Source organism: Ranitomeya imitator, chromosome 7, assembly GCF_032444005.1.
Source record: "Ranitomeya imitator isolate aRanImi1 chromosome 7, aRanImi1.pri, whole genome shotgun sequence".
Classification (NCBI taxonomy): Eukaryota; Metazoa; Chordata; class Amphibia; order Anura; family Dendrobatidae; genus Ranitomeya; species Ranitomeya imitator.
The window spans coordinates 135,043,191-135,065,949 of record NC_091288.1 but is presented as its reverse complement, the minus strand read 5'-3'; the positions used below and the strand labels follow the sequence as shown (position 1 = coordinate 135,065,949).

The 22,759-nt window shown below is 42.1% G+C and overlaps 1 protein-coding gene across 5 annotated transcripts in view; it reads right to left on the bottom strand.

The window, feature by feature from the left end:
• TNRC18 (trinucleotide repeat containing 18) overlaps positions 1-22,759 on the bottom strand; it is a 672,655-nt gene that overhangs the window by 270,497 nt on the left and 379,399 nt on the right. For all 5 annotated transcript variants that reach the window (XM_069733831.1, XM_069733830.1, XM_069733832.1 and 2 more), the window contains one exon: positions 4,005-4,268. In XM_069733831.1, coding sequence (XP_069589932.1) covers positions 4,005-4,268 — 264 coding nt within the window. The remainder of the gene's footprint in view (positions 1-4,004; positions 4,269-22,759) is intronic.

Genomic DNA, 22,759 nt, shown 5'->3' with positions numbered 1-22,759 from the left:
TACAGCATTCTGTAATGCTGTAGATAAGCCCCCGATGTAACCTGAAAGATGAGAAATAAAAGTTATGTTATACTCACCCAGTGGCGGTCCCGCTGCGGTCGGGTCCGATGGGCGTCGCGGTCCGGTCAAGCACCTCCTATCTTCATACGATGACGTCCTCTTCTTGTCGTGGCTCCGGCGCAGACGTACTTTGTCTGCCCTGTTGAGGGCAGAGCAAAGTACTGCAGTGCGCAGGCGCCGGGAAAGATCAGAGGCCCGGCGCCTGCGCACTGCAGTACTTTGCTCTGCCCTCAACAGAACAAACAAAGTACGCTTGCGCAGGAGCCGCAGCAAGAAGACAAGAAGAGTACGTCATTGTATGAAGATGGGAGGCGCTGGACCGGACCGCGACACCCATCGGACCCGGACCGGAGCAGGACCGCCCCTGGGTGAGTATAATATAACGTTTATTTCTCATCTTTCAGGTTACATCGGGGGCTTATCTACAGCATTCCAGAATGCTGTAGATAAGCCCCTAATGCCGATGGCGGCAGCTCATATACGATTTTGGAGGTGACAGATTCCCTTTAACTTTATTCTTCCTAGGAGGTGGCAGATTTCAGTCAGAGGTGTGCCCAGAACAGCTTTAGCCTCCAGTCACTGCTCAGTATACATAGTAAAGAGTAGGCTACCGGCACTTAGATTGACAGCTCACTTTGCAGCACTTTTCACAGTAACGAGGCATACTTCTAGCTGCTCTTGGCATGCCTTTATAACTGACAGATGACGACTTCTGGGAGAAATAAAGTTGATTTCCTCTGACTAGCTGTGCTTTTGGTAAGGAATGCTTTGGAATGCCATTAGCCTGCAGAATAATCTTCTATCTACATGTTAACAGTGTTTAGGGACATGACCGGATCCCCTTAAATGACAGAGGAAATTATGGCACAGTTTTGCATAAGTGATATAGGCAGGTAAGGATCTAGGTAATATGGGAAGTGAAATAAAATATTCACTATGATATATTACAGAGTATCATCCTGTTATAAATAAGAAATATATTCAAGACAATGATGATTCCAATAGGCGCCATTAATATGTAGGCTAGATGCAGTTATCACAGGACGGTGGTAAGGTATTCTGCTTTTACTAGGGAGTTAAAGGAAAAGTTCATATTTCTGACTACAAAATAGTTACACTCCAATTCAGCAGTTTTTCTACTAGTTAAATCAAAACATGTGTGGAAAGCAATACAGATTATGTTTCCTTTTTTAATAAGGACATAAATGTGTATTGATTTAGCAGCATACTTAAATGAACTTTAAAGGTATCCAAATAAATGAGAGCTTGCCAAGAAAAAAAATAGACAAAAAAAGGTTAGCTCATGCAGTCTAAGAATTATAGCACAGTTAATTCATACAAGCAGTGAGAATGTAATAAGAAACAATGAAATTATAAAATGTTATCAAGATATTACACATTGACAAACAAGATGATTTTTAAAGCAGTCTAGCAAGGGAATAAAAGGTATACAGACAATGAGCACAATACAGACCCATTAAAGTTGTGGCATGTGTTTTATCACATAAGGCAGAACATACAAAGCAGGCTAGATGAAGGCAGACCATAGACAGCTAACGGGTCTTCTCTCACATTCTTACCATTCATCAGAAGAAATCTTCTCAACCTAGAAGCCCGCCGAGGGTGCATTTACTAACCATAAGATAGAAGTATTAATATATGCCTATTCTGGCCACTACTACACATCTGTACTCAGCAGATAATAATAATAATCTTTATTTATATAGCGCCAACATATTCCGCAGCGCTTTACAGTTTAACAGATCAGTGCTTACTGGTCCTATTTAATATATCTGCTTGTAAAAGAAATGTTTTAGAATAGAACCATATCGCTCATTACAAATGTGTATTGTAAAAAGCAACACTCGAAAGAAATGTATCCCTTAATGTCAAAACCCTAATTTTTCAAGCATTAGTGACAAAATTATTTGATATATGGTGGTCGTTAATGCTTGTTCATTGTACAGGGCATTTTGCTGTACATAATTTGAGAAAGTTGAAAATATAATATATCAGCAAAAATATGCCACTGCATTATCAACATTAATATCTTTAATTGTGCTTTCTCTGGTTATTATTTTTACTTACCAAGGGAAATAAAAACCTCTCAATTGTATATTCATAAAGCAGAAGCTGTAAATATTGCAGACACAGGACTAATTTAATATTGTGTAGGTTCATTACATGGCGACAAACTTGAAAAAAGGTGCAACCTAATAATATCTTTGCATTAGTACTGCCTTGTAAATTGGTTCAGATAACCATGCTTAGTGCTGGTAACGCAAGGTAAAATATTGAAATAAAGCCCATGCTACGTAGCACAGTAATTTGCTAAGGAGCAGAAGATTAAAAGTCAGGCTGGAAGATTTACTAATAAGAGGTTGATGTTCAGAAGTTACCTACTTTACAGAGATCAAGGTTCTGATGGCTTGTAATCTGACCCACGCTGTTCGTTGTCTGCCCTACTCCAGCCAATCACTTTGCTTCGTTAGAGCTAATGCAAGAAACCGATACAGACATTCAAAGCATCATGGGTAAGGGTCAGGGGTGAAGGAATGCTCAAGCAGCTGCAAGGAAAAAAGCAAGCATTCTAGAAAAGTTTGGTTAATTTCTGCAAATTTTAGTATTACAGCAAGTCTCAGCAATATCCACTTCTCAAATATCCCCCCAATGTCAGTGAAACATTATGGTTCTCCTTTCTGGTAATGGACATATTTTATAATAATTTTTACAAAAAGGATGTGTAAAAAATAATTTTCAGTTAAAATGGCTTTTTTACATTACATAAATAAAAAACTAAAATATTCGCTTGACAGTCTTCAATTTAAAAGTGTTGTCAACTACTCGGACAACCCCTTCTCAATCTCTGTGTTTTCCCCAAGTAAAATCACAGCTATACTCATCATCGATGTTGGTGCTGTTCTAGCGGTGTTGATACTGGCTCTCCTAGGGATCATGTGGCATTGCTATGACACTCAATGCCTGCGGCCAAATTATCAGCCGCTTCACTCTTCCATCCTTTGGACAAATCAGAAATCTGAAGGAACAGAGAACAGACAAGTGAAGTAGGCGCTGAGTGGCCGCAGGGATCACGTGACATTATGTCACGTGAGCCCCGGGAGAGTCAATGCAAACAACGCTGGAATGAAATTGGCACTGGTGGCAAGTATAAGTTATTATTTTACTAAGGGGAAACAGTGATTGAGAACAGGTTGCACAAGTGGTGGACAACCCCATAAATAGTTTTCTTTTTCCACCCACAGCTTCTATAAGGACATCTGTGTTTGCTAAGTTAGGGATTGTATTGTGTGCCCATGAAGACACATGTGAGCTCTAGATGCAAAAGAGTAGTCATTTTTAACTTGGATGCATTAAAGCAATAATATAAGGTTGCAATAGAGTACATATACTTCAGTATATGTACCAACTAATCAATGTCATTAATTTGTATGTGCAGAAACCTTGTCGTGAGGAGGGATATTTGAAATATAAACACTGCAGGACCTTTTAAGCAAATGACAATCCTTGGAGTGATGCAGAGGGACTGAAGAACACAAAAGAAGCCGAACAAAGAAAAAAAGCCCAAACTATAGTAACAATTTAGAATGCATTGTAAGAGATACAAAGTAGACTTGCATTATTAAAAAATAAAATTTTAATTTTTAATAAAACTTTATAAATACAAACAAATCACACACCCACACTTTATCCAAGTACAAAGACTGTTTCTAAAATGGATCCCGTGCCAATGATAACACAGAAAAAGATGCACTGATTGATGGACTAAAACAGCTCACAAAACGAGCCAAAAGAGAAACGCTATAAACTACAAAGGAAAATAGTGAAAATTGCAGAACAGACAGATAGCCAAGCACAGATTACCATTAACAGCAAAAATTCCCTAAATATCGGAGTCTGAACTTTTGCTTTGTAAATCTAGTAACCTTTGTCGAATGAGTCTTCTGTTGAATCACTGAAAGATGAATCACCCTCTTGATCAGGTAGTAGCAAACGGAGATGTCTATTTCTGCTGTGTGTCTGCTTAGATTTGGAAGTCAAACAGAATGATGAGATGTTCTGCAGTGATTGGGAATAGCCGAGTGTTTTCACTTTTCTTGGCAGCATATTACACATGCTATAATGATGTGATTTGGGTTGAGACAACCAATTATTTCTTAATATGTTGTCATCATCTTCAGAATCCGTATCTGAAAATTAAATACATTTTAAGAAGCATTAAAATAAAAAGTAAAACATAAACCATTTGGACATTTTTAGTCTATTCTACACATGCACTGATAATGTCCCCTCTACATGACAACAGCACTGCAAATAATACCACACAGTGACAGCAGTGATGGGGACTCTGCATTGGACCCGGGGGACGGTACATACAGCATACTTTTTTTTTATATATATATAACTCCATCCAGAGACCGGGACTTTTTGAAAGGAGGCAACCACTTTAAACATGGTGATATCACTGTCAACAAATCATACATTAAATACGTTTTCCAGAGTGTCTGGGCCATTAGACCCACCCATAAGTTGTAATCATCACATTCTTTTAGGACAAGGGTATATTTGCATAATCGAAAGTTCATTACATTGTGCAAAGTGTTGTATCCAATTGTATCACACATCAATTCATCTCAATGATTCCATGTACCAGATGTGAGGTTTCCAAAAAACACGCACTAAGTTACACAAAGCTGATATATCCTGTATGTAGTGCTTAATTATGACAGCTTTGAATAGCTATTGCTAGAGCCAATGATATATTCTCACTGACATACAGTATACATTAAAAAAGTATATAATATTTTATTATTATTATTATTATACATTTTTTATAGCGCCATTTATTCCATGGCGCTTTATATGTGAATACGGGGCAAATATAGACAAATACATTAAACATGAGCAGATAACAAGGCACACGAGTACATAAGGAGGGAGGACCCTGCCTGCGAGGGCTCACAGTCTGCAGGGGATGGGTGATGAAACACTAGGATAGGGAAGAGCTGGCTGTGCGGCCGGCAACTATACCCATCTACCTACATTAGCGTTACAATATGTTCCTCAGTTTTATAAAAATATTTACAATTGCGAGTCCTCAGTGGTTGATACCTTTTAATGGCTAACTGAAAAGATGGTAACAAATTGCAAGCTTTCGAGACTACACAGGCCTCTTCATCAGGCAAAGACTAAAACAAATTCTGAAGAATCACATATTTATGCACAACATAGTATAGGAAAAAAAAAGGAAAAAAACATGGATAAGACAGACCATCGATAAGACAGGTGACATGAAGCAGAATTACCATGAGTGATAAACAGTTGTGTCCATAAGTATTGGGCCAGTTCTTAGATACGGCTGGGGGTCTGTGTGTGGGGGAGACAGGGCAGGAGCTTGGAACGGGAGTGAATTCTCACCGCCACACACTGAGAGAGGGAAGAGTGGATCTGCCTGTGGCGGTGCATTTTTGTCTCCCAGATCATGACATTATGGACATGAAGTTACTTGTGTTAGAGGGTGGCTTCCAGTCTCGGAGAGACAGAGGAGTCTGGGAGTATGGACTGATGATGACCTTTGACACTCTCACTGCGGGAATGAGTGTGTCGCATGGATTTGTGTCTATTTACATCAACTAAGGAACTTGCCCCTCAGACTATGAGGGGTCATCACAACAGAACCAGACCCCAATAAAACAATCCTTATCTAAGAACTGGCCCAATATTTATGGACATAACTGTTTATCACTCATGGTAATTCTGCTTCATGTCACCTGTCTTATCGATGGTCTGTCTTATCCATGGTTTTTCCCTTTTTTTTTCTGTGCTATGTTGTGCATAAATATGTGATTCTTCAGAATTTGTTTTAGTCTTTGCCTGATGAAGAGACCTGTGTAGTCTCGAAAGCTTGCAATTTGTTACCATCTTTTCAGTTAGCCATTAAAAGGTATCAACCACTGAGGAGTCTCAATTCTAAATATTTTTCTATCCACTGGCTAACACGGTACCAAGATATATTTCTTTCCTGTATCAGTTTTATAAGGCATTTACCATAGCTTTACAACACTGCTGAAAAATGGTTGCATCTCTGAAAGCTCCAACATTAGATAACATGCCATCCATGCAGCATGCTACATTACAGCAAATATAAGGGCCCATGGTTCTCAACCAAAGAAAAATGGATGTTATCCTTGTAAACCTTAGGTACATGCAAAGGTTACCAAAACATTCTTTGATGCTGAAAATGTTAAAGTTAACCCCTTAATGCAATAGCTACAAGGGCCTTAATGACCTGACATTTTTCCCTATCTTATTTTTGCCTCTCTGCTTTTTAGCAGTCATAACATTTTAATTTTTCCATTGATGTGGCTACATAAGGCTTCTTTTTATTTAACCCCTTTCTGACCTCGGACGGGATAGTACGTCCGAGGTCAGAAGCCCCGCTTTGATGCGGGCTCCGGCGGTGAGCCCGCATAAAAGCCGGGACATGTCAGCTGTTTTGAACAGCTGACATGTGCCCATAATAGGCGCGGGCAGAATCGCGATCTGCCCGCGCCTATTAACTAGTTAAATGCCGCTGTCAAACGCAGACAGCGGCATTTAACTATCGCATCCGGCCGGGCGGCCGGAAATGAGCGCATCGCCGACCCCCGTCACATTATCGGAGTTCGGCGATGCTTCAGTATTGTAACCATAGAGGTCCTTGAGACCTCTATGGTAACTGATCCCCTGCAGCTGTGAGCGCCACCCTGTGGTCGGTGCTCACAGCACACCTGATTTTCTGCTACATAGCAGTGAACATCAGATCGTTGCTATGTAGCAGAGCCGATCGTGCTGTGCCTGCTTCTAGCCTCCCATGGAGGCTATTGAAGCATGGCAAAAGTTTAAAAAAAAGTTAAAAAAAAAATGTAAAAAAAAATATAAAAGTTTAACCCCTTCACCCCAAAGCCTGTTTTCACCTAAGTGACAGGGCCAATTTTTACAATTCTGACCACTGTCACTTTATGAGGTCATAACTCTGAAACGCTTCAACGGATCCTGGTGATTCTGACACTGTTTTCTCGTGACATATTGTACTTCATGATAGTGGTAAAATTTCTTCGATATGACTTGCATTTATTTGTGAAAAAAACAAAAATTTGTCGGAAATTATGAAAATTTAGCAATTTTCAAACTCTTAGTTTTTATGCCCTTAAATTAGAGAGTTATATCACATAATATAGTTAATAAACAACATTTCCCACATGTCTGCTTTACATCAGCACAATTTTGTAAACAATTTATTTTTGTTAGGACGTTATAAGGGTTAAAAGTTGACCAGCGATTTCTCATTTTTGCAACAAAATTTGCAAAACCATTTTTTTACGGACCACCTCACACTTGAAGTGACTTTGAGGGGTCTATATGACAGAAAATGCCCAAAAGTGACACCATTCTAAAAACTGCACCCCTCAAGGTACTCAAAACCACATTCAAAAAGTTTATTAACCCTTCAGGTGCTTCACAGGAATTTTTTGAATGTTTAAAAAAATTGAACATTTAACTTTTTTTTTCACAACATTTTTACTTCAGGTCCAATTTGTTTCATTTTACCAAGGGTAACAGGAGAAATTGGACCACAAAAGTCGTTGTACAATTTGTCCTGAGTACGCCGATACCCCATATGTGGGGGTAAACCACTGTTTAGGCACATGGCAGAGCTCGGAAGGGAAGGAGCGCCATTTGACTTTTCAATGCAAGATTTGCTGGAATTGAGATCGGAGCCCATGTCACGTTTAGAGAGCCCCTGATGTGCCTAAACAGTGGAAACCCCCACAAGTGACACCATTTTGGAAAGTAGACCCCCTAAGGAACTAATCTAGATGTGTGGTGAGCACTTTGAACCTCCAAGTGCTTCACAGAAGTTTATAATGTAGAGCCGTAAACAAAAATTTATATTAATTTTCACAAAAAATGATCTTTTTGCCCCAAATTTTTTATTTTCCCAAGGGTAACAGGATAAATTGGACCCCAAAAGTTGTTGTGCAATTTGTCCTGAGTACGCCGATACTTCATATATGGGGATAAACCACTGTTTGGGCGCACCGCAGAGCTCGGAAGGGAAGGAGTGCCATTTGACTTTTCAATGCAAAATTGGCTGGAATTGAGATCGGACGCCATGTCGCATTTGGAGAGCCCCTGACGTGCCTTAACAGTGGAAACCCCCACAAGCGACCCCATTTTGGAAAGAAGACCCCCTAAGGAACTTATTTCGATGTGTGGTAAGCACTTTTAACCCCCAATTGTTTCACTAAAGTTTAGAATGTAGCATTGTGAAAATTAAAAAATCATTTTTTCTTTCCACAAAATGATGTTTTAGCCCGCAATTTTTTTTTCCCCAAGGGTAACAGGAGAAATTGGACCACAAATGTTATTGTCCAATTTGTCCTGAGTACGCTGATACCCCACATGTGGGGGGGAACCACCGTTTGAGTGCATGGCAGAGCTTGGAAGGGAAGGAGCACCGTTTGAAATGCAGACTTAGATGGAATGGACTGCAGGTGTCATGCTGCATTTGCAGAGCCCCTGATGTACCTAAACAGTAGAAACCCCCCACAAGTGACCCCATATTGGAAACTAGACCCCCCAAGGAACTTATCTAGATGTGTTGTGAGAGCTTTGAACCAACAAGTGTTTCACTACAGTTTATAACGCAGAGCCGTGAAAATAAAAAATATTTTTTTTCCACGAAAATGATATTTTAGCCCCCACGTTTTTATTTTCCCAAGGGTAACAGGACAAATTAGACCCCAAAAGTTGTTGTCCAACTTGTCCTGAGAACGCTGATACCCCATATGTTGGGGGGAACCACTGTTTGGGTGCACGGCAGAGCTCGGAAGGGAAGGAGCGCCATTTGAAATGCAGACTTAGATGGATTGGTCTGCAGGCGTCATGTTGCATTTGCAGAGCCCCTGATGTACCTAAACAGTAGAAACCCCCAAAAGTGACCCCATATTGGAAACTAGACCCCCCAAGGAACTTATCTAGATGTGTTGTGAGAGCTTTGAACCAACAAGTGTTTCACTACAGTTTATAACGCAGAGCCGTGAAAATAAAAAATATTTTTTTTTCCACGAAAATGATATTTTATCCCCTATGTTTTTATTTTCCCAAGGGTAACAGGACAAATTGGACCCCAAAAGTTGTTGTCCAACTTGTCCTGAGAACGCTGATACCCCATATGTTGGGGGGAACCACTGTTTGGGCACACGGGAGAACTCGGAAGGGAAGTAGCACTGTTTTACTTTTTCAAAGCAGAATTGGCTGGAATTGAGATCGGACGCCATGTCACGTTTGGAGAGCCCCTGATGTGCCTAAACAGTGGAAACCCCCAATTATAACTGAAACCCTAATCCAAGCACACCCCTAACCCTAACCCTAGCCCTAACCCTAGCCCTAACCCTAGCCCTAATGGGAAAATGGAAATAAATACATTTTTTTACATTTTATTATTTTTCCGTAAGTAAGGGGGTGATGAAGGGGGGTTTGATTTACTTTTATAGCGTTTTTTTGGCGGATTTTTATGATTGGCAGCCGTCACACACTAAAAGACGCTTTTTATTGCAAAAAATAGTTTTTGCATCACCACATTTTGAGAGCTATAATTTATCCATATTTTGGCCCACAGAGTCATGTGAGATCTTGTTTTTTGCGGGACGAGTTGACGTTTTTATTGGTAACATTTTCGGGCAGATGACATTTTTTATCGCTTTTTATTCCGATTTTTGGGAGGCGGAATGAACAGAAACCAGCAATTCCTTATACCGTTCCACGTGTGGTAAAATGGATAAAGCAGTTTTATTCTTCAGGTCAGTACGATTACAGCGATACCTCATTTATGTAATTTTTTTATGTTTTGGCGCATTTACACAATAAAAACTATTTTATATAAAAAAAAATTGTTTTTGCATCGCATTATTCTGAGAGCTATAACTTTTTTATTTTTCTGCTGATGATGCTGTATGGCGGCTTTTTTTTTGCGGGACAAGATGACGTTTTCAGCGGTACCATGGTTATTTATATCCGTCGTTTTGATCGCGTGTTATTCCACTTTTTGTTCGCCTGTATGATAATAAAGCAATGTTTTTTGCCTTGTTTTTTATTTATTTTTTTGCGGTGTTCACTGAAGGGGTTAACTAGTGGGATAGTTTTATAGAGCAGGTCGTTACGGACGCGGCGATACCAAATATGTGTACATTTATTGTTTTTTTTTTAATTTACATACATAAATGGATTTATTGGGAAATGTTTTTTTTTGGGGGGGGGGATTTTTTTTTTTTTTTTTTTACACATTCTATTTTTTTTTTTTTTTTTTTACTTTCTAACATTGTCCCAGGGTGGGACATCTCTGTATTAGATCAGATCGTTGATCTGACACTGTGCATAGCACAGTGTCAGATCAACGACCTGACAGGCAGTTTAGCTGGCTCTCCAGCGCCTGCTCTCAGCAGGCGCCGGCTAGCCAGGTCATTTCATGACCCGGAAGGAGTCCGGCGGCCATCTTGGATCCGGGGACTCCTTCTGGGTCACCGGAGCAACGCGATCTCATTGCGTTGCTCCGGTGGGAGAGCACAGGGAGCCCCCGTCCCTGCGCGATCCCCCTCTATGCCGCTGTCACTACTGACAGCGGCATCAGAGGGGTTAAATGCCCGCGATCGGCGATAGCGCCGATCGTGGGCATTGCTGCGGGGTGTCAGCTGTCATATACAGCTGACACCCGCACCCGATCACCGCGGCGCTCAGCGCGAGACCGCGGTGATCGGTGCGCCGTACTAGTACTGCTGCTGGCACAAATGCAGTGCTGGCAGCGCAGTACTAGTACGGCGCGTGGCGCGAAGGGGTTAAATCACCCCCCTTTCGCCCCAATCAAAATAAATCAATAAAAAAACAAAATCAAATCTACACATATTTGGTATCGCCGCGCTCAGAATCGCCCGATCTATCAATTAAAAAAAGCATTAACCTGATCGCTAAACAGCGTAGCAAGAAAAAAAATCGAAACGCCAGAATTACGTTTTTTTGGTCGCCGCGGCATTGCATTAAAATGCAATAACGGGGGCGATTAAAAGAACGTATCTGCACCAAAATGCTATCATTAAAAACGTCATCTCGGCACGCAAAAAATAAGCCCTCAACCGACCCCAGATCATGAAAAATGGAGACGCTACGAGTATCGGAAAATGGCGCAATTTTTTTTTTAGCAAAGTTTGAAACTTTTTTTTCACCACTTAGGTAAAAAATAACCTAGTCATGCTAGGGGTCTATGAACTCGTACTGACCTGGAGAATCATAATGTCAGGTCAGTTTTAGCATTTAGTGAACCTAGCAAAAAAGCCAAACAAAAAACAAGTGTGGGACTGCACTTTTTTTGCAATTTCACCGCACTTGGAATTTTTTTCCCGTTTTCTAGTACAAGACATGCTAAAACCAATGATGTCGTTCAAAAGTACAACTCGTCCCGCAAAAAATAAGCCCTCACATGGCCAAATTGACGGAAAAACAAAAGTTATGGCTGTGGGAAGGAGGGGAGTGAAAAACGAACACGGAAAAACGAAAAATCCCAAGGTCATGAAGAGGTTCATTGCCTTGTAATATTTTAATTTCCTGTTCTGTCCAGATGTCACCGTATCCCAGAATTCCAAGCGGAGGAAGTTCACCGACCGCCATATTGGGACACCCACGTGATGGGTGTCTCAATATGGAAACTGCTGCTGGTACCAACCTATTGTGCGGTACCACCAGCGGAACACCGTCGCACCACACACACACACACACTCTATACGCACCACACTCACACAGCCTCTTGCGCGGTACCACCAGCGGAATACCGTCGCGAACACGCCGCCGCCGGGATCAGCTGAATGATTCACTAACTGCCGACATCTTTGTACAGGAGGAGCGCATACGCAGTTTTAATGTGACTGCCGCTATCTGTCTGCACAAAGATGGCGGCGGTCTGATTTACTGCGCCTGCATGAATTAAACGCAGGTGCAGTGAATCATTCGGCTGATCCCGGCGATGTGTCTACAGGCAGAGGAAGCCGGTCACAAAGGGGTTTTCCCACGAACGAAAGTTCATTTTAAAAATTGACTGCATCTGACGTACCGAACATACCACAGCTCCAGGGCAGGGGAGGAAGCAAAAGTTAATACTGACATAACAGCAGGGGATCACAGTGGATTCATTTTGTGAGGTAAAAATATTTCACTGACTGTTTTCAAAAAATATTTTACCTCACAAAACGTATCCTCTGCGATCTCCTGCTGTAATGTCAGTATTGTATTTGAGGGGAGAACACAGCACAGGAAGGAGACAGACGGGGGGATAGCACATGGAGTAGAAGGGTCAAAGAAGAGTGCACAGACGGGAGAAGTCAGCACATGGGGAAAGAGAGTGGATAGGTGAGTGAGCACATGGGTGGGGGGGAGATTCTCAATGCTGCAAAGCCTGCCCCCATCGCGACATTACCGCCCTCCCGATGCGAAGGCTGCTTTCACAGAAGTTTTTTGCCGTTTTTGCCATCAGGCACAATCTGGCGAATTTTGAAAAAAACGGATCCGGCAAAAGTTGCCGCCAGATCCATTATTTTTCTCATAGACTTGTATCAGCGACGGATGGCCTCACGTTTCATCCATTTTTCGCCGCATCCGTCGAAAATTGGTTTTCCGGTGGCCGCAGAAAACGGGCATAGTAACTTTTTTGTGCCCACTGAAAAAACAACGCCGTCCGTAGATTGCTACAATGGAACCCTACGGCGCTGGATCTGTTAAATAATGGAATCTGGAATCGGATTCTGTTTTTTTAAACCTTTTTCTGACATTGGACGTACTATTCCGTCCATGTGGGGTGGGCCCTAATTCCCAAGGATGGAATAGTATGTCCAGCGAGATCGGCCGCGCTCACGGGCAGAGCGCGGCCGATCGCGGTCGGGTGCCAACTGACTATCGCAGCTGACATCCGGCACTATGTGCCAAGAGCGGTCACGGACCGCTCCCGACACATTAACCCCCGGCACACCGCGGTCAAACATGATCACAGTGTGCCGGCAGTATAGGGAAGCATCGCGCAGGGACGGGGCTCTCTGCGGGCTTCCCTGAGACGATCGGTACAAGTCAATGTGCTCACCTTGTACCGAGTGTCTCCTCTCTGCAGGCCCCGGATACAAAATGGCTGCGGGGCTACTTTCGGTTCCTGCAGGGAGTACTTCCAGGTCCAGAGCAGGCTCTGGTAACTAAGCAGCAGGGCACGCCAGATCGCTGATCTGACACAGTGCTCTGCAAAGTGTCAGATCAGCGATCTGTCACTATACAGTGATGTCCCCCTGGGACAAAGTAAAAAAAAAAAAAATTTTTAGATGTGTAAAAAATTAAATAAATAAAAATTCCTAAATAAAGAAAAAAAAATATTGTTCCCATAAATAATATTATCTAAATAAAAAAACAAACAATAAAAGTACATATATTTAGTATCGCCACGTCCGTAACTACCCGACCTATAAAACTGTCCCACTAGTTAACCCCTTCAGTGAACACCGTTAAACAAAAAAAAAACGAGGCAAAAAACAAAGCTTTATTATCATACTGCCGAACAAAAAGTGGAATAACACCCGATCAAAAAGTTCGGATATAAATAACCATGGTACCGCTGAAAACGTCACCTTGTCCCGCAAAAAACGAGATGCCATACAGCATCATCAGCGAAAAATTAAAAAAGTTACAGTCCTCAGAATAAAGCGATGCAAAAATAATTATTTTTTCTATAAAATAGTTTTTATCGTATAAAAAGCGCCAAAACATAAAAAAAATGATATGAATGAGGTATCGCTGTAATCGTACTAACCCGAAGAATAAAACGGCTTTACCCATTTTACCTAACACGGAACGGTACAAACGCCCCCCCCCCCCCTCCCCCTCCCCAAAAGAAATTCACGAATAGCTGGTTTTTGGTCATTCTGCCTCACAAAAATTGGAATAAAAAGCGATCAAAAAATGTCACGTGCCCGAAAATGATAGCAATAAAAACGTCAACTCGTCCCGCAAAAAACAAGACCTCACATGACTCTGTGGACCAAAATATGGAAAAATTATAGGTCTCAAAATGTGGTAACGCAAAAAATATTTTTTGCAATAAAAAGCGTCTTTTAGTGTGAGATGGTTGCCAATCATAAAAATCCGCTAGAAAACCCGCTATAAAAGTAAATCAAACCCCCCTTCATCACCCCCTTAGTTAGGAAAACATAAAAAAATTAAAAAAAATGTATTTATTTCCATTTTGCCATTAGGGCTAGGGTTAGGGTTGGGGTTAGGGTTGGGGCTAGGGTTGGGGCTAGGGGTGGGGCTAAAGTTAGAGTTAGGGCTAAAGTTAGGGTTGGGGCTAAAGTTAGGGTTGGGGCTAAAGTTAGGGTTGGGGCTAAAGTTAGGGTTACATTTACGGTTGGGATTACTGGTGTGTCAGGGTTAGGGGTGTGGTTAGGGTTATGGTTGGGATTAGGGTTACGGGTGTGTTGGGGTTAGGGTTTCAGATAGAATTGGGGGTTTCCACTGTTTAGACACATCAGGGGCTCTCCAAACGCGACATGGCGTCCGATCTAAATTCCAGCCAATTTTGCGTTGAAAAAATAAAACAGTGGTCCTTCCCTTCCGAGCTCTCCCGTGCGCCCAAACAGGGGTTTACCCCAACAAATGGGGTATATCAGCATATTCAGGACAAATTGGACAACCACTATGGGGGTCCAATTTCTCTTGTTACCCTTGGGAAAATAAAAATTTTGGGGTCTAAAAAAAACATTTTTGTGGGATAAAAATTAATCTTTATTTTCACGACTCTGCGTTATAAACTGTAGTGAAACACTTGGGGGTTCAAAGCTGTCAAAACACATCTAGATAAGTTTCTTAGGGGGTTCACTGTCCAAAATGGTGTCACTTCTGGGGGGTTTCTACTGTTTAGGTGCATCAGGGGCTCTGCAAATGCAACATGACGCCTGCAGACCAATCCATCTAAGTCTGCATTCCAAATGGCGCTCCATCACTTCCGAGCTCTGCCATGCGCACAAACGGTGGTTCCCCCCCACATATGGGGTATCAGCGTACTCAAGACAAATTGGATAACAACTTTTGGGATCGAATTTCTCCTGTTACCCTTGGGAAAATACAAAACTGGGGGCTAAAAAATAATTTTTGTAAAAAAAATAAATGTTTATTTTCACGGCTCTGCATTATAAGCTGTAGTGAAACACTTGAGGGTTCAAAGCTGTGAAAACACAGCTAGATAAGTTGGGGGCGAAAATATCATATTTGTGAAAAAATATGATTGTTTATTTTTACGGCTGTGCATTATAAACATCTGTGAAGCACTTGGTGGGTTAAAGTGCTCACCACACATCTAGATAAGTTCCTTAGGGGGTCTACTTTCCAAAATGGTGTCACTTGTGGGGGGGGTTTCAATGTTTAGGCACATCAAGGGCTCTCCAAACGCAACATGGCGTCCCATCTCAATTCCAGTCAATTTTGCATTGAAAAGTCAAACGGCGCTCCTTCCCTTCCGAGCTCTGCCATGCGCCCAAACAGTGGTTTACCCCCACATATGGGGTATCGGCGTACTCAGAACAAATGGCACAACTTTTGGGGTCCAATTTCTTCTCTTACCCTTGTGAAAATATAACAAATTGGAGCTGAAGTAAATTTTTTGTGAAAAAAAGTTAAATGTTAATTATTTTTTAAACATTCCAAAAATTCCTGTGAAACACCTGAAGGGTTAATAAACTTCTTGAATGTGGTTTTGAGCACCTTGAGGGGTGCAGTTTTTAGAATGGTATCACACTTGGTTATTTTCTATCATAAAAAATATTGGTGTTGTAAAAATGAGAAATTGCTGGTCAACTTTTAACTTTTAACCCTTATTACTCCCTAACAAAAAAAATTTTTGGTTCCCAAATTGTGCTGATGTGAAGTAGACATGTGGGAAATGTTACTTATTAAGTATTTTACATGACATATCTCTGTGATTTAAGGGCATAAAAATTCAAAGTTGAAAAATTGCAAAATTTTCAAAATGTTCGTCAAATTTATTATTTTCACAAATAAACGCAAGTTATATCGAAGAAATTTTACCACTATCATGAAGTACAATATGTCACGAGAAAACAATGTCAGAATCGCCAAGATCCGTTGAAGCGTTCCAGAGTTATAACCTCATAAATGGACAGTGGTCAGAATTGTAAAAATTGGCCCGGTCATTAACGTGCAAACCACCCTTGGGGTTAAAGGGGTTAAACTGAGCATCCTCCGATTTTTTAGGATCCAATTAGCTGCATCAGCTAGTCGGATCCGTCAAAAATAACGGATCCGTCGCATTAGTTTTTCACAATATGCAATGGATCCGTTTTTTCCAACATTCGAAGGATTGTGCCTGACGGCAAAAAAGTGATGTGTGAAAGCAGCCTAAGGGACAACAAATCATATCCTTTTTAGCATTGGGGTACTTCTAAATTACTGCATAATCTTTTTGCAGTACAAATATTGAAAAAAATATTTTTACTTTTTTTCTTCTATATTTGTTAGGGTATGTTTCCACGGTCAAGAATAGCTCAGTATTTGCTCAGGATTTGACGCAGGTAAAATCTGCATCTGAGGTCACCTGCGTTTTTTGATGCGGATTTGTGTGTGTTTTTGTAAGCTAAATAAATATATACAGTTGTGGCCAAAAGTGACCAAAGAATTTGTGATTGCAATCATTTTCAGGAAGAAAGTGAGTATAATCTGACAGAATTGCAGGGGTGTCAATACTTTTGGCCACAACTGTACAAAAAGAAAAATAATTGTGATGTAATTTCCTTGCCCAACCTCTTCTTTTGCATACTCCATTGAAGAATAAAGTTTACACACGCAGATGGATAAATACAGTAGATACTTCTATAGATAAATAGAAACATAGATGATAGATACATATAGATAGATACTAGATATAGCTATAGATAATAGGTAGATGATAGATAATAGATAGATGATAAATAGATAATATAGCTATACATATAGATAATAGATGATAGATAGATCTATCTATAGATCTATCATATCTATAGCTATATCTATTGTATCTATATCTACCATCTATCTATAGTATCTATCGATATATCCATCTATAGATCTATCGATACATCTATCTATCGATAGATGTATAGATAGCAATATAGATATATCGATAGATACGATAGATAATAAATAGGTAGATAATAGATACAGTATATCTATAGATAATACCAAGCCCGATGTCTAGTAATAAACATAATAAAATGTTACATAAAGAGATATGCAATGTTTAATTAAAAAAAAATTGAAAAAAAAAATGGCGTGGGCTCCCGCGCAACTTTCTGCACCAGAGAGGGAAAGCCAATGACTAGGGGCCAATGTTTGTAGCCTGGGAAGGGGTTAATACCCATGGAGCTTCCTAGTCTAATATCAGCTCACAGCTGTATATTTAGCCTTAACTGCCTATTAAAATAGGGGGATCCCCCCCCCCCCAAAAAAAAAAAAATGAAGCGGGGTCCCCCTATAATTTATAGCCAGAAAGGCTATGCAGACAGCTGCAGGCTGATATTCACGGCCTAGAGAGGGGCCATTGATATTGCCTCCCCCCGGCTACAAATACCAGCCCCCAGCCACCCCAGAAATGGTCCATCTGTAAGATGCGCCAATTCCGGCACTTAGCCTCTCTCTTCTCACTGCCCTGTAGCAGTGGCATATGGGGTAATAAGGGGTTAATGTCACCCTTGAATTTCAAGGGGACATTAAGCCAGCTTAGTAATGAAGAGGTGTCAATAAGACACCTATCCATTACTAATCCTATAGTTGGTAAAGGGTTAATAAAACACACACACACGGAGAATAAAAGAATAAAGTATTGTAATGAAATAAAACATCACACAATTTTGCCATCTTTATTACACTGGTAATCCAAGCAACGTCATCGATCTGCTGAAAAAAATAAAATAAAATAAACCAACAGCATAATCCCTGGTCCGACACAGTCCTTAATAACGAGCGTCCCACGACGAGTGCAGCTCTGATACATCTGGATGCCTGACATCCAGACATAGCAGATAACCATCAGAGATCTCCGGCGATCACCTGCACTCTAGTTCTCGCGATCAGGTGACCGTTAGAACTAGCTTAGGGTGACCGGAGACAACCCCTAGTCACAAGCACGGCAATTCTCGCAGTAAGCAAAGTTATCGCGAGAACTGCAGTGGACACGGACTTTCGGCAGTGTGACAGGTAAGACCTTATTTAAAGTAGTAGACATGCATAGTAAGCTGTGTTTACGCAGTTACTACACATGTGACTAATCATTAGATGCGGTTTTACGACATCTAATGTTAGTCTATGGTAAATTTACGGTACGGCAACGGAGCTTCGCCGCATTGTAAACAGACATGCTGCGTTCCGGAAAGACGCGCCGCATGTCTGTTTACGCAGGTCTGCCGCCTGCGTCGTTTAATGCATAGTGGAGACGGGATTTCATGAAATCCCCTCCACAATGTTGTAACATCTGGACGCTGCGTGTCTGAGGCTGCAGGTGTACGCAGTGTCAAACACGCAGCGTTTCCTGACCGTGGAAACATACCCTTACTGTTAGGCTGTGTGCACACGTAGCAGATTTTTTGGGGTTTTTTTTGCGTTGTTTCGCAATAAAAACGCTATAAAACTGCGAAAAAAATGCTCACATTAAGCATCCTTATTTAATAGAATGCAATCCGCATTTTTTGTGCACATGCTGCATTTTTTTCCTGAGCAGATTCGCATTCCAGAAAAAAACGCAGCATGTTCATTAAATTTGCGGAATCGCGGGGATTCCGCTCACCTAGGAATGCATTGATCTGCTTACTTCCCGCATGGGGCTATGCCCACAAATTCTGTAATTACAAAAACCATCTGGTGACCAGAGCATTACTCTCCTTGGAGTGACGTACCGCCAATGGTGGCAGGCCACCTGACTGCTATGGGGCCCCGAGTGGTGAGGGGCCTGCCGGAGTCGGAGTACAATGGCTGTTCCAGAGGCTCCGGGGGACCCCTGCAGCGTGGCTAATAATGAGGGCAATCTGGCCTGTTAATCTGGGCCTCAGGCTCCGGGGGATGCCCTGGCCAGATTGCCCTCATGTGCGATGGGCAGGGAGAGATCCCTGGAGCTCTGCTGCCTACAAGAGAAAATGGGAGCAGCGCTGCAGCGATCCGTCCTGCATCATGCTCGCGCTTCTTTTCTCACACAGCAGTCAGCAGCACAGCTGGATAACATCATCATTCAGCGCCGCGGCCGCTGTGCCAGTGAGAGGAAGCTGCCGGTGACTGTGATGCTGTGGCTGTGGGAGAGCATGCGGAGATGAGCTGTCTGCTGTGTGTGTACGTACGTGTGTGTGTAGAGATGAGTGGTGGTGTGTATGTGTGTATGAGGGGGTGCGTGCATGCATAGCACTGTGGGGGAACATGCAGAGAAGTGAATGGTGCTGTGTGTTGGTGGAGGAGAGGGCAATGATGGGGGTGATGGGGAGAAAGCAATGATGGGGTGAAGGAGAAAATGTTGGGGTGGTGGGAGAGAAAGCAATGATGGGGTGGTGTTAGGGGCAATAATAGGGGTGGGGGAGGAGGAAACTATGGTGGTGGTGGAAAGGGCAATGATGGGGAGGAAGAAATGATGGAGGTGGTGGAATGGGCAATGATGGGGGTGCTGGGGAAGAAGGCAATGATGGAGGTGGTGAAAAGGACAAAAGATGTTGATGGTCGAAAGGGCAATAATGGTGTGGTGGGGAAGAGGAAATGATGGAGGTTGTGGAATGGGCAAAGATGGGGTGGTGTGGGAAAAGGCAATGATGGTGGTGGTGGAAAGGGCAATGATGGGGAGGAAGAAATGATGGAGGTGGTGGAATGGGCAATGATGGGGGTGCTGGGGAAGAAGGCAATGATGGAGGTGGTGAAAAGGACAAAAGATGTTGATGGTCGAAAGGGCAATAATGGTGTGGTGGGGAAGAGGAAATGATGGAGGTGGTGGAATGGACAATGATGGGGGTGGTGGGGAAAAGGCAATGGAGGTGGTGGAAAGGAAAATGATGGTTGTGGTGGAAAGGGCAATAATTGGGGTGCTAAGGGAGGAGGAAATGATAGAGATGGTGGAATGGGCAATGATGGGGGTGGTGGGGGAAAAGGCAATGATGGTGGTAGTGTAAAGGACAATGATAGAGGAAAGGGAAATGATAGGGGTGAAGGGGAAGAGGAAATGATGGAGGTGGTGGAATGGGCAATGATGGGATGGTGGAAAGGGCAATAATGGGATGTGGGGAGGAGGACAATGAGGCGTGTGGGGATTGGGAAGGGAGGAAGGGGGATTTATAATGGATTTAGGAACAGGGGAAGGTGGAAGAAGATGTTATCGCTTATTATGTTTAACACAGTCCTTTAGTATATAGTGTACTCAATTACTATACATAGCACAGCCCCTTAGTATATAGTGTACTCACTTACGTATAGCACAGTCCCTTAGTATATAGTGTACTCACTTATGTATAACAGTCCCTTAGTATATAGTGTACTCACATATGTATAGCACAGTCCTTAGTATATAGTATACTCACTTATGTATAGCACAGTACCTTCGTATATAGTGTACTCACATATGTAAATGGACAGCACGGAGGCGCAGTGGATAGCACAGCCGCCTTGCAGCGCTGGAGTCCTGGGTTCAAGCCCCACTAAGGACAACATCTGCAAAGAGTTTGTATGTTCTCTCCGTGGTTGCGTGGGTTTCCTACGGGTACTCCGGTTTCCTCCCACATTCCAAAGACATACTGATAGGGAATTTAGATTGTGAGCCCCAACGGGGACAGTGATGATAATGTGTGCAACCTGTAAAGCGCTGCAGAATTGTTAGCGCTATATAAAAATAAAGATTATTATATGTATAACAGTCCCTTAGTATATAATGTACTCAATTATTATGTGTAACACCATTCTTAGTTAGTTTCCTCTTTTATCATGTATAACACCGTCCCTTATTACATACCATCCTCTCTAGTCATAAATGATGCAGTCCCTTATTATATAGCTTCCTCTGCTGTTCTGTACAGTGATGTCTCTTACATAGTGTATTCTTGTAGTTTTTGTTGTTCACAGCGCCCTCTTTTATTACATAGTCCGCTCTCTTCTTAGCTATAAACTGACTGCTGATGGAGGAGCCGGTGACCAGACTACCAATCCATCATCTCCATTAGAAAAGAAGCTTTCCCATGCTCAATCAGCCATCAGTGCTTTATATATGTAACAAGAGAGGACGGTATGTAATAAAACACAGGGCTCTATATAATCCAATATGCAAGGGACGGTGCTGTACATAGCATGAAAGGGAACTGTATAAGGACAGCAATATACATAATAAAGGAGACACTGTAATCTGTATTCAAGTATGTGCGTGTGGAGATATTGTAAGATTGCTCTCACTAAGTGTATTGGGGAACACTCGCTTGGCACGGGATTAACGTAGTCAGGCACGATTTTTGAACACAAAACAGTCCATGCGGTTTATTAAAGGTCATAAACTGGGTTGTGCACAGTCCATGTTATACATTCCATAGAACACAATAGGCACCAACTGGTGATATTAACTTGCAGCTTTATACACTTCATATACGGCTTTGACTCACGGACACTAAACATGCTGGACCTCTCACTTCGTCCAGTTACCATGGGTGTCCATACGCCGTACACTTCACCAATGTCCATTGAGCACAACAGGCACCAACATACGACATTACAGGTTTGCAGCAACTAAACACGCTGGTCCTCCCCTGACCAGTTGCCGTGGGTTACCACACAGTTCATTTCACAAGTACTGTCAAGGTAAAAATATATTTTCTTTATACTCTTTTGTACTTTTATATATTCTTATGCTGTGAAACAATAAGTTTTTCCTTCATGCTTGCTAATGCATATGTAATTGTATTTAAGATGGCTGCCAGTATTCACCTTTGCCTTAGTTTTTGTTCTTGCCAAGAATCTACTTTCGTTTCTGAAGCTAAAGTATCGTTTCTGGAGAAATGGAAACTTAAAGTGACGTGGAGGAAGGAGGATCCATCATATGACGTCAGACCAACCAGAAGGACTGAATACTAGACACATTGCTTAAACCCTGCCTATCCCCGCCCTCTGCACACCTTCCCCCTATAGATCATGTAATGTTGTGTATCAGGAAATAAAGTTCAGTTGTTGCTGTGACGTTACACACGAGCATGCAATGAGTTTGAACCAGCATTGTGTCTGACTCATTCTTATCCGGTACCAACATGCTCTTAATCTGATTTGGAATGACTGGTGGATGATGGGTATTGTCGTGACGACCCCGACAATTTGGCGCAACCAACGTGGGGCGTGGCCCGCACGATCCGAGACCCCCTGGACCCATGCCTGGACGTCTGTGGACGACACCCGTAGTGGCTGACCTCGAGGACTGATCAACCTCCAAACACGGTAAGTGGAGATCGCATACTATGTATGTGTCACACTTGCTAGTGTTTCAGCCATTATTGGTTAGTCTGTGGTCTCCTTGGGTCTGGGGAGTGACCGGTCGAGTGGTGAGACCGAGCGCGATCCCGTGCCACGCTTC